The sequence below is a fragment of the Chrysochloris asiatica genome, unplaced genomic scaffold, assembly GCF_000296735.1.
Source record: "Chrysochloris asiatica unplaced genomic scaffold, ChrAsi1.0 scaffold00069, whole genome shotgun sequence".
Classification (NCBI taxonomy): Eukaryota; Metazoa; Chordata; class Mammalia; order Afrosoricida; family Chrysochloridae; genus Chrysochloris; species Chrysochloris asiatica.
In genome coordinates, this window is record NW_006408587.1 from 15,551,797 (window position 1) to 15,564,256 (window position 12,460).

Below are 12,460 nucleotides of genomic sequence, written 5' to 3' on the forward strand. Positions count from 1 at the left end.
GTGGAGACTTGTTGAGAACAGTCAGTGTGAAGTGAGAGGAGGGAAAAATTGGGTTAACAAGGAGCATAGCAGGACTTTTTTTTTTTTTTTTTAATGTTTTATTGTGAATTATATGATAGTTTACATGAGAGAACCTCAGTTCCATATTCATTCAATCGTATGCCATGGTTCCAATCCCCTCCATGCATTGTCTCTGACCAAAGGGCATATCCTAGAAGCCCGTGCTCTATACTCCCCCTCCCCCCTCAGTCTTCTGCCCACATTTCCTCTCCCTCTCTGGATCCAAAGTTCCCCAGCCGCTTCATCTCATCATCTCTGTCTCCATCTCAGGCATCCCTGGTTCTCTGGGTAGGGTCCCGTTCTCGGCTCTTATCCGTTGGTGGTCCCAGAGACCTCCGCTCCTAGACTGGAGAAATAATCGCTCTCTTCCTTGCTACAAAACATCTACCCTTGCATTTCCAACACTCACAATCCATCTTGATAACCATTATTCACTACAGTATCGCACATAACCCATCTATATTTCATTTCATCAGCTCCGCCTAGACAAATTGGATAGTACTCACAGGTGATTCTGCCTTCCTCCATGCCCCCTAGCTCTAGGTTCCCTCTTGAAAGCTTGTAAGCCAGTTACTTCTTGCCATTGTAGTCCCTCCCTCCCCATTTGGGTATCCATTGTCTAAGTTGTCCCTTTCTGTCTACTCTGTGTGTGGAGGGGGTGGGAATGTTCTTGCTGTAAGGATTTGTTGCCTCTTTTGTGTCACTGCATTTGTATGCATAGGTTAAGTTCATTAACTTGGATCAACTCAATCCCCACCCCCCACCCCCGTCTTTTTTCCGGTTGAGCTCTGATCATCTGGTCCCGGTCACATGGGTGTCATCTGCAAGTGTGGGTGTTCTTGTGCACATGCCCTCTCTTTCCATCAGCCAGCAGCTTCATTCTCCACTTGAGTCCTCTGTGGCCATGTCACTGACTCTGGGCCCAGGAGTCCTCGGGTTTCCTCGCACAGCTTGCCAACCGGGTCCACAGAAGGCCTCTGAATATTGTGAGGCTTAGCTCGCCGCTTCATTGCTGCCTTTACCCTATTTCTCCCCAACGGTGATGTGTGTGTTTACCAATCCAAGTGTGCATTTCCACTGAGTCTCAGTTTTGGGGGAGGGCCTACATTGCTGGGATACGACCGACTGCCCCAGTGTCTCAGGGGAGCAACCCGTTTGTTCCCGTAGTAGCAGTCCATCTGTCTCCATTGTGTCATGTTTTTCCTGTAGGTCTTCCATTCGAGATGTATCTTTTGTTCTTACTGTTCCAGGCTCGTCCCTTCAAGTGGGGATTTCTCATCTCTGGTGATCTGGATGTGGTTCTGGTTTCTACCTGTAGTTTTATGTATTGCAAAGGCTCCACAGAAAGCCTCGTTCACTGGGTACGCTGTAGCTCCGTTTTAGGTATTCCAATCAGTTAAAGGCAGAAGACGGATTTACAAGCCTTCTAGTGTGATGTTTCTGACTATTCCTTTCTCTCCCCCGCCAGTGTCTACTCTATATTATAATGCAAGGGAAACCAAGATTCAAAAAAACAGTCAAGCATCTTAATACGATTCCCTGCCCATTCCAACCATGGGTCAATCCCTGTATCTCAGAGCCCTGGAGCTCCAAGGCTGTGCACACATCGTCCTTTGTCTCTGTCCCACTTGGTCCGCCTAAACATGCCCTATTGTTCTCCCATCTGCCCCTTTTCTCCACTTCCCTCTCCCTCCCTGTATATTGCCCCCCTCCCCATCACCCAAGCTCTCCTGAGCCCAATCCCCGCCCTGTGCTCCACCCACCACCCATTTCCCAGCAACCAACTAAACCATCTCCCTACCCCCCCTTTAGTATAATTTCTTTTTCTTAGTCTTTTACAATAGTAGTCCCATGCAGTATTTCTCTTTTTGTGACTGACTACTTTCAGTCAGCATAATGTCCTCAAGGTTCATCCATGTTATGCGGTGGCTTGCCGCTTGCTTGTTATCCTTCAGTGTAGCATAATATTCCATTGTGTGTATGTACCACAATTTGTTTATCCATTCTTCAGTTGATGGGCACTTTGGCTGTTTCCATCTTTTTGCTATTGTAAATAATGCTGCTATAAACATTGGTGTGCATATATCTTCTTGTGTTGTGGCTCGTTTTTCTTGTGGGTGAATACTGAGTAGAGGAATTGCTGGATCATAAGGTATTTCTATTTCAAGTCTTCTGAGGAAACACTGTATTGTTTTCCAGAGAGGTTGGACCATTTTGCAGTCCTACCAGCAATGCAAGAGTGTTCCCAGTCTCTCCACATCCCCGCCAGCATTTCTTGTTGTCTACATTTTTCATCTTTGCTGTTATTGTTGGTGTGAGATGATATCTCATTGTTGTTTTGATTTGCATCTCTCTTAACGGCTAGTGAACGTGAGCATTTCTTCATATGTTTGTTGGCTGCCCTGATCTCTTCCTTAGTGAAGTGCCTGTTCATATCCCGTGCCCACTTTTTAATTGGGTTATTTGTCTTTTTCTTGTAGAGGTGTTGGCAGTTTCCTGTATATTGTGGAAATAAGTCCCTTGTCTGATATATCGTTACAAAAGATTTTTTCCCATTCTGTGGGTTCCCTTTTTACTCTTTTGGTGAAGTCTTTTGATGTACATAAGTTTTTAATTTTTAGTATGTCCCACTCGTCTATTTTATCTATTTTTGTTCGTGTGGTTTTCAAAATGTTCTGTAGTCCATGTATTCCCATCATTAGTGTCTTCACATTTGTCCCGAATTTTTCATTGATGCCCTTCATAATTCTGGGATTCACATTTAGGTCCTTAATCCATGTTGAGTTGGTTTTTGTATAAGGCGTGAGGTGAAGGTCCTGTTTCAAACTTTTGCATATCATTTTCCAGTTCTGCCAGCACCATCTGTTGAAGAGACTATCCACGCCCCATGCGATATATTTTGGTGTTTTGTCGAAGATCAATGGCTGTATGTAGATGCCTTGATTTCTGGATTCTCGATACTGTTCCATTGATCTATGTACCTTTCGTTGTACCAGTACCAAGCTGTTTTGACCACTGTAGCCATGTAGTATATTTTAAAGTCAGGGAGTGACAGGCCTCCAACCTTAATCCTGTTCTTAAGCAGTGCTTTGCTTATCCTGGGTCTCTTTCCTTTCCATATAAAGTTTGTAATTGCTTTTTCCATCTCTTTGAAGAATGTCGTTGGAATCTGTATTGGTATCGCAGTATATGTGTAAATTGCTTTGGGCAGTATTGACATTTTCACAATGTTAAGTCTTCCTATCCAGGTGCATGGTATATTCTTCCATTTTTGTAAATCTCTTTTAGTTTCTTGCAGAAGTTTTTTGTTGTTTTCTTTATATAAGTCCTTAGTTCCTCTGGTTACATTTATTCCAAGATATTTCATTCTTTGGGTGACTATTGTAAATGGTATTGCTTTCCTAATGTCCTTTTCAACCCTGTCGTTTTTGGTGTATAGGAATCCAACTGATTTTTGTATGTTGATCTTATACCCTGCCACTTTGCTGAATCTTCCAATGAAGTCTAGCAGCTTTTTTACTGAGTCTTTGGGGTTTTCTATGTATAGGATCATATCGTCTGCAAATAGGGAGAGTTTTACTTCCTCTTTGCCAATTTGGATGCCTTTAATTTCCCAGTCTGTAGGAGGACTTTCTTAAGACTGTTTCCTTTATTTAATTTGAATACAATAATAGTCATTTCAGCATTCCTAAGTGATCAGTGTGTTTAAGCATTTTAAAAAGAAAGTGAGTTGAATGATAATGAGATTTCAAAAAGTTTGTGGGAAAAGTCCATTCTCTCTTAATTCCATTTTTCCGTGAACTTTTTGAGTATACTACAAAAGTTAGGGACGATGATAGATTTTGAAGTGGAGAAAAAAAATTTTGATGCTTTTATGAAGCTTCAAGTTGATAAATAAAATAATGTCTTTTTAGAATGGTGGTTGTTGTTGTTAAGTGCCTTCAAGTGGGTTCCAACCCATAGTAACCCTATACAGGGTTTCCGAGGCTGTAAATCTTTACGGGAGCAGAAAGCCTCATCTTTCTCCCACGGAGCAGCTGGTAGTTTTGAACTGCTCACCTTGTGGTTCGCAGCCCAATCCGTAACCACTTAAGGAATGTGAATAATACCATTTATATAGAATTTATGAAACGAGTAGCAAAACAGAATTTTATAATGGCTGTCACTGATTTCTGGCTGAGATCTAGCCTGTATATTTTTTTTGTCATTTTTAACCACTGTAATGACTTATCTTTTAAAAGAACAGAATCAATAAGGCACATGGAAAATGGAGCACCAAGACCATCCCTTTCACATCACTTTATGCTCAGCTGGGTTCAATAATTCATTGCATTGGTCACACAGAACTCAGACAGGCATCATATTCACAGTTATGGGGCTTACTGGGGAAATTGTTGTTGATGAACGCCATTGAGTCGGTTCCGGTTCATAGCAACCATACAGGAGCAGCTCGTGAGTTTGAACCACTGACCTGTGCATTATCCTGTGGTGGTGGTGGTGATGTGCTGTGCTGTGGAGTCAGTTCCGACTCATAGCGTCGCTGTACAAGGTTTCCGAGGCTGTAAGTCTTTATGGGAGCAGAAAGCCTCATCTTTCTCCCACGGAACAGCTGGTAGTTTCAAACTCCTGACTTTGAGGTTCACAGCCCGATTCGTTAACCACTATGCTACCAGAGCATTATCCTGTAGTGCTACATATATATTTCAGGGTCAGAAATGCTCGAGGCACAGTTGGTGCCTAAGGAGCTCTGGTAGCGTAGTGGTTACGAATCGGGCTGCGAACCTTAAGGTCAGTGGTTCGAAACTACCAGCCGCTCCGCGGGAGAAAGATGAGGCTTTCTACTCCCGTAAGGATTTACACCCTCGGAAACCCTGTACAGGGTCGCTATGGGTCGGAACCGACTCGACGGCACTCAACAATAACAACAACAAAATTGGATATTGGTATTTTTTGGGTCATACTGTTTTTCTGCGACATGATTTTCTATCACATGGGGAAAGGCTTTTATCAGTTCATCTTTTAACATTATTCAAGTCTTCCCTTTGCAGCACTTAATAATTTGCTCTCCCTTTAATAGTGTATAAGCTGCTGTGAAGATGTAAGAGAAGAGAAAATGCCTTATCCTTCAGTTTGCATGTATGAGTTTCACAGAGGGGGTAACTAAAAGTTGAAAACATGAAAGAATTAGCAAAGTAACCCATATAAAAGACCAGACTCTTTGATCTTCGATACGTGCATGTTCAAAACTGTTTTTGTTTGTTACATATTTCCTATTAATATATAGAGCAAGTAGGATTTTAAAAACTGTGTTGAACTTTTAACTCTTTTAGGATTTTGTTTCTTGGTTTGAAGGTGTTAGGGTCATGGTTTTATGGGACATCCCAGTCATTTGGCCTAATAGTATGCTTAGTGTCTCAGTTCTACCTCCTAGTTCAATACATAGTGCTTGGGGTCTTAAAAACTTGCAAGTGGCCATCCAAGGCCTATCAGTTGGTCTCTATAAGGAGAATCAGACTAGGAGGGTATGGTACATGTGACTAATTGTCTTCACCAAGTGCTGCCTCCTTTGCTATGAGATCAGACCTGGGTGGTGCCTGACTACTCTTACTAAATGTTTTGATTGAAGATTCTATTGTAGAATGCTTATCAGAGAGGGAGAATTACAGAACAGAATTTCAAATTCTCATCGACTTAGAACTTTAGAGTTTAGAGATAGGAGTGTTAATGAACCCCTGAGACTGTTGTCCTGAGATCATCTTTAAACCTTTAACCAAAAGTATGCCTCAAAGCCATCTAAACACCGAACAATAGTTAACTAATGCCTACCATCAACTAGCTATGTGGAATCAAATTGAAGACAACAACTCAAAAGATTGATAGGAATGTTACAGGCTGTGAATTTATATTAATATGGTGGAGGAAAACTCCAGAAATGAGGGTGAATGGTTATGTGACATGAACAATGTAATCAGTGTCAATAAATTGTAAACGTAGAAACGGTTTACTTGATTTATGTTTTGCTGTCTGTATATGTTCTCAACAATAGCACACTAGATTATAGATGCATATATTTTTAAAAAATCAGTTGAACTTGTTTCTGACTTTAAAATGTCCTGGTTTTCTCCTTTCCTGACAGGCAGTTTGTCACAATTTATTGGTTATCCCAGCTCGGAGCCAGAGCTTTGACATCTTGCAAAGTGCCATCAGTAAGCATTTGGTAAATACATTTTTTTTTTTTTTTTTTTCCTTTTTAAAAAAACAACAGTGATTCACTGGTTAAGATTGGCTTTTACATAGCCAAGGAGAGAGAGTGTTGGGGGAGTCTTAGTTCTCTGAGTTCATGTTTCCCACAGCATGCTGCAGGGGAAGAACTGAGAAATTGGGGTTTATTCCTGGCTGCTCCTAATTGATTCTGTGATCTTGGGAGAATGCCTTCTCTTTCAGGACCTCACTTTCTATGTCTGTGCAGTGAGAGCTAGACCTCAGATCCCTTCCAATTTACAGTGGTCCAGTTCACATGTGACTGGGATCAGCATCGTGGGAATCCAGCATCCAGGCTAGAGTCTGTGCTGGAACCTGGACAGTAGACAGCCATGAGACTGACTTGACTTCTGGATATTGGTTGTCTCTTTTTCCCTTTGGTATTAAAATCTTATCAGACATGCTTAGCTTGCTGCTTTCAATTTCCCCCAATGTTTCTAGTGTACATTTTGGCTATCCTCATACTATTATAATCCAAGAGAGGGCTCCTAGATTAATTTTCCAGGGACCTCTCATAATAGAAATGATGCTGGAGATCACATGATAGAATTTTGCAAGACCAGTAACTTCTTTGTTACAGTACCGTTTTTAAGCAACATAAAAGACAACTGTATACATGGACCTAACCAGATGGAATATACAGAAATCAAATTGACACATTTATGGAAAAGAAATGGTGGAAAAGCTCCATATCATCAGCCAAAGCAAGGCCAGGGACAGACTGGAACAGATCATCAATTGCTCATATATGCAAGTTGAGGCTGAAACTGAAGAAATTAAAACAAGTTCATGAGAGCCCAAATATGATCTGGAACATATCCCACGTGAATTTAGAGATCATCTGAAGAACAGATTTGAAACACTAGACACTAAATATGAATACCAGAAAAGTTGTAGGGTGTCATGAAGAACATCATACAGGAAGAAAGCAAAAGGTGATTAAGACAAGAAAGAAGGAAAAGACCAAAATGGATGACAGAAGAGACTCTGAAACTTGCTCTCCATCGTAGAGATGCTAAAGCAAATGGAAGAAATGAGAAGGTAAAAGAGCTGAATAGAACATTTCAAAAAGGCAACTCAAGAAGACAAAAACATTATAAAGAAATGTGCAAAGACCTGGAGTTAGAAAACCAAAAGGGAAGAACACACTCAGCATTTCTCAAGCTGAGGGGAACTGAATAAAAAACTTAAGCCTCAACTTCCAATATTGAAGGATTCTATGGGCAAAATACTGAATGATGCAGAAAACATAAGAAGATGGAAGGAATACATAGAGTCACTGTACCAAAAGGAAAATGGTCGATGTTCAATCATTTAAGAGGTAGCATATAATGAAGAGCCAGGCCCTGGTAATTTCAGTCACCTCATATACATGCAAAAGTTTAACAGTGAATAAGGAAGGCTGTAGAAGAATTGATTTATTTGAGTTCTGGTGTTGGAGGAAAATATTGAGGTGTTGGAGAATATTCAAAGTACCATGGACTGCCAAAAAAAAACAAGCAGATCTGTGTTGGAAGAAGTACAGCCAGATGCGCCTCAGAAGTTAAGGAGACCAGACTTTGTCTCTTGTTTTTGGGCCTGTTGTTAGGAGGTACCAGAAGGATATCATATTTGTTAAAGTAGAGGGTTAGAGAAAAAGAGGAAGACCCCCAAATAAATGGATTGGCACAGTAACAGCACTGATGGGATCACATGTGACAACGATGATGAAGTTGGCATAGGACTGGGCAGTGTTTCATTCTGTTGTGCATAGGGTTGCTGTGAGTTGATACTGGACTTGATGGCATCTCACTTGATGGGTTTGGGTAACTCTAGGCATGCACAAACACACACCACCTTTTCTTCTCTAACATGTTATTTTCCTTGAGTTGAAAAAGTACTGCTTTGAATTCCCAGTACTTTTTCTCACTGCTATTAAGCTTCCAATTTTTGAGTTTCTAGAGATGCCTACCTTTTTTTTTTTTTTTTTCCAACCTCTATTCTTGGTATTTATACCCTTCTTTCTCTACATTTGTTATTATAGTAAAAGATCAAAATGCCAGTCAGTCTTGGCCTCTGTTTTCTGACAACCAGATGAATTTTTTGTTTTTTCAACAGAAAACTTAAGTCATGTATATGTGTACAGTCATGAATAGACTGTACCTTAGTGTCTGTCTACAGTAGAATGTAGCTGTGATTCCCTTTATCTAGCTTTTTATAAAGCAGTGAAACAGTCAGGCGTTCCCTAGAGCAGTATCTTACTCCAGTAGAAGTACTTGCCTTAGTCATGTCTGAATAACTAGCTAAAACTGAGGACATACAGAACCCTGGCTTGTATGTTTCATTACCTGGAGTGGGGGTGGTATGAGAGTCCATAGTGTTCCAGTCTGAATAATCTTAGGAGTCAAGATTTTCATTGGATGCATGAAAGAATTCTTTAAAGTTATTTCTGACCATCAATAGAAATTATAATGTCTAGAAAGTTTTAGAAGACTTTGTCATATGAAAGGGGTAGTGGCTTAGGTTAATAGAATTTCTTGTTTTTGAATCTTTTCAAAATTACTTAATTTGTGATTAACTCTTTAAAGGAAAACAGGGCATAAAGATTGGTAGGTGGCACATATTATTATGCATATAATGGTTTTACATGGAAGTGATACACATTGTAACTGTTCAGTTGGCAGGTTTGGTTTGATTGGGGCAGGATGAGGGTAGGGCTTGTGTTGAAGAGGTTAATTAATCTGACTTTTCTCCACCTAGGTTGGGTTGACTGTTATTCCGGACAGCACAGCGGGCTGTGTTCTGGGTGTTATCTGTAAGCTCCTGGATCAGGCGTGTATACTTAGTGAAACTCTCCTGCCCTTTCTGGCTTCTTGTTGCTACAGTCTTCTTTATTTTCTGCTGACTCTAGAGAAGGGGGAAGCAGAGCATCTAAGAAAGAGGTAATGGTTTCGTTATTTCTCAGCCTGTTCCACTGCCCTACTTCCCAATAAACAATTAAAATAACAGAAAGTAAAGGAAGGTTAGGTTTTCAAAATACCTTAAATTCTCTTTCAGAGCTAGCTTTTTTAAACGCAGCTAGCTTTTTCCTTGCTCCTTAATTAGTTCTCTTAGTGATGTGAGAATTACGGGTTTTGTTTGTTTGTTTTCTTCTTTCACTTTAAGATACAAATTTGAAGTTAGATGACATTGTAAAGTTTCTTGAGAATGTTCCTTTTTTTTTAACCAATTGTTAAAGATCTAGCAAGAAAACATACTGTACATTTTACCCTTAGGAGTATGTACTATTAATACAAGCCTTTGAATTTTGTTTGGACTTCATTAAATGCTAGCCAGAGTGACATTTGAAAGTCTTGGATTTAAAGGACCTTGTTTTAAGATGGTACTGTTTTTAATTAGTCAGTACTTGTCCTACTACATACATAATGTTCATGCTAAAGCTTTTAGGATTATTTGGACTATTTCACTGTAATTAAACTATTCTTATGTTTATATTCTTATTTATGTGCCTTTAAAAATTGTTTTTCAGTGTACATTCCATTACAGAGGTATAAAAGAATCTAACATGAGCTATAAAAATAAGTCTGTCAACTGCTTTTAACACTTTGATATGTACACCATTCTAGTCTTTTCTAAGCTTTTAAATGTCATGAACATACATCATGCATGCTCATGGTAAGAATACATTTCTATCACTTACAGAGCAGTGATACAGTGAGTGTTCAGTTAGCCAGCACAGCGGTGAGCATCTCTTCTACTCCCAGGAAAGATCACTGCTGTGTGCACCACTTCTTCGCTGCTCTTCACTGGTTCTATTGCATTTCTAAGCAGTATAATTGTTGGTTTGCATGTTTGTGAATTTTCTATTAAAGAAATGCTGTATGTGGTTTTTGTGATTGGATTCTTTCAGCATCATTGGTAAGATTCATCCCTGTTTCATTTAGCTGCATCTTACTATGTTTCTCTACAGCAGGGGTTGGCAAACTTGTTTTATAAAAGTCTAGACAGTAAATACTGTAGGTTTTGTAGGCTATGCAGTCTCTTTCACAGTTTTTCAACACTGCTGTGGTTAGTGTGAAAGCAGCTATAAGGCAACAAACAGGTAAATGAATGAGCAGGCTGTGGGCTAGATTTGGTTTATCAACCATAGTTTGCTGATCTTTGTTATTTGAATATATCACAACTTACTTACCTAGTTCACTACCACCAGACATTTCAGTTTTTTTCAGTAAATATATGTTTTCATTTTGTTTATTTCACTATAAGTACATGAAATTCATATGTAAATAAACTGTAGATCTGATGGTGTTTTGCTTATGCCTCCTCAAACTTTAGTTCTGTAGGTCAAGAAAAGGTTTATAAACAGCAGGAAACTTGTACGGGGACCTAAGGATTTTAGAATAAGCATTCCTATTTGTGAAATGTGTTTTCCCGTTTGTCATTTCCTGTGTCTTGAAATGTTCTTGTTGTTAATTAAGTGCCAAGGAGTTGGTTTCAACTCATAGTGACCCTGTATATGGTTTCCAAGGATTGGCTGGTGGATTTGAACCGATGACTTTGCACTTAACAGTCCAGTGCTTATTCTACAGTGTCACACCAGGAGTCCTAATATTTTAGCCCCTTTATTAAATATTTTCATGGGAAATTTCAAAAATCTTTTGTGGTTTCTTATAGCAGAGCTTCCTGCTTTGAACTTTATGTGGCTGGACTGGGTAAAATTTAGTGTATATACATGTTATGGTTACGAATTGGACTGCTAATCTCACGGTCAGCAGTTCGAAACGACCAGCTTTTCCGTGGGAGAAAGATGAGGTTTTCTGTTCCCATAAAGATTTACAGCCTCAGAAACCTTGTACAGGGTCGCTGTGGGTCGGAATCGACTCCACGGCACTTAACAACAACAACAATCAACTATGTCTGGTGCCTGCCTGCTTTGACTTGATGCCTTTAATTCCTCTCTGTACCTGGGTCTCTGGATTTTATGATCTGATCCAGGGATCTTGGTCCACGGCACATAACCACAACAACAACCAACAACATAAATATTAACACTCCTGGGAACCCTATACAAACTTGGAACCAACTCATCAGCACACAACACCACCACTTGTTTAAGATGCCTAGTTTGAAGGTATTTTATAATGGTTGTTGAAAGTGTTGACCTTGCCCAAAGTCCCTGTGTGCCTCAAGATGACAGTAATCATAAGTAGTTGTTGTTATGTGCCGTGGAGTCGGTTCTGACTCATAGCAACCCTGTACAGGATTTCTGAGGCTGTAAATCTTTACGGGAACAGAAGGCCTCATCTTTCTCTGGCGGTACAGCTGGTAGTTTTGAACTGACCTTGCGGTTCGCAGTCCGATTCATAACCACTATGCTACCAGAGCTCCTAATCATAAGTAGGGTCTTAGTTAAATTAACCATCCTCCACTAGAGAACGTATTTGTGAGATTACATACAATGAGAAAGCCAGTCGAGTTTCCTGGAGACTTTTTGATTTTACAAATGTACTAAAAATTAAGTTTTACCTTGTGCCTTGAATATATAGTCCATTATCTTCTGGGCTCGTTGTTAATAAAAAGTTTGCTCTTCACTTGAGTGCTTTTGGTTTGATGGATAGTAATCTATTCTGCTTTTACTGTTTGCTCTTTGTCTGTGGTGTGTTGCAGTCAGGGTATTTCTTCTTGGACATGCCATCGAGTTGGTTCCAACTTAAAGCAACCCTGTGTAGGGTTTCTGATGCTCTAAGTCTCTGCAGGAGCAGAAAACTTCAATCTTTCTCCTCCAGAGCAAGTGGTGGGCTCAAACTGCCCACCTTGTGATTTTCACTCTAGTGTTTAACTGGCAAAACCATTGCTTTTAGTGGAGATCATTTAACTCCTATTGAGTTTCTTTTATAAGCCATAGTATTGGTTTTGTTTGTTTAGCTATATATCTTGGATTTTCAGTTGGCTCTTCATTCTTCTTGATTTATTGGTGTTAACTTTAAACTTCGTCAGTTCTGTTTTTTCGTTTTTTTTCTGGTGTGAGAATTCTGCTTTATATTCAACGCAGGTAGCGTTGTGAGGATTGTTTTTCATTAGGTTGAACTAGCTTGTGTTTTGGGTCTTTCTGATTGTGTCTTTTGTGGGGAGTTATGGAGCCATTTGGAGATTCACTGGG

General features: G+C 39.8%; 1 protein-coding gene across 2 annotated transcripts in view; it reads left to right on the forward strand.

The window, feature by feature from the left end:
• The window catches only part of TEX10 (testis expressed 10), a 55,066-nt gene that overhangs the window by 39,572 nt on the left and 3,034 nt on the right, over nt 1-12,460 (forward strand). For both annotated transcript variants that reach the window (XM_006864721.1, XM_006864722.1), the window contains 2 exons: nt 6,197-6,277; nt 9,061-9,242. In XM_006864721.1, coding sequence (XP_006864783.1) covers nt 6,197-6,277; nt 9,061-9,242 — 263 coding nt within the window. The remainder of the gene's footprint in view (nt 1-6,196; nt 6,278-9,060; nt 9,243-12,460) is intronic.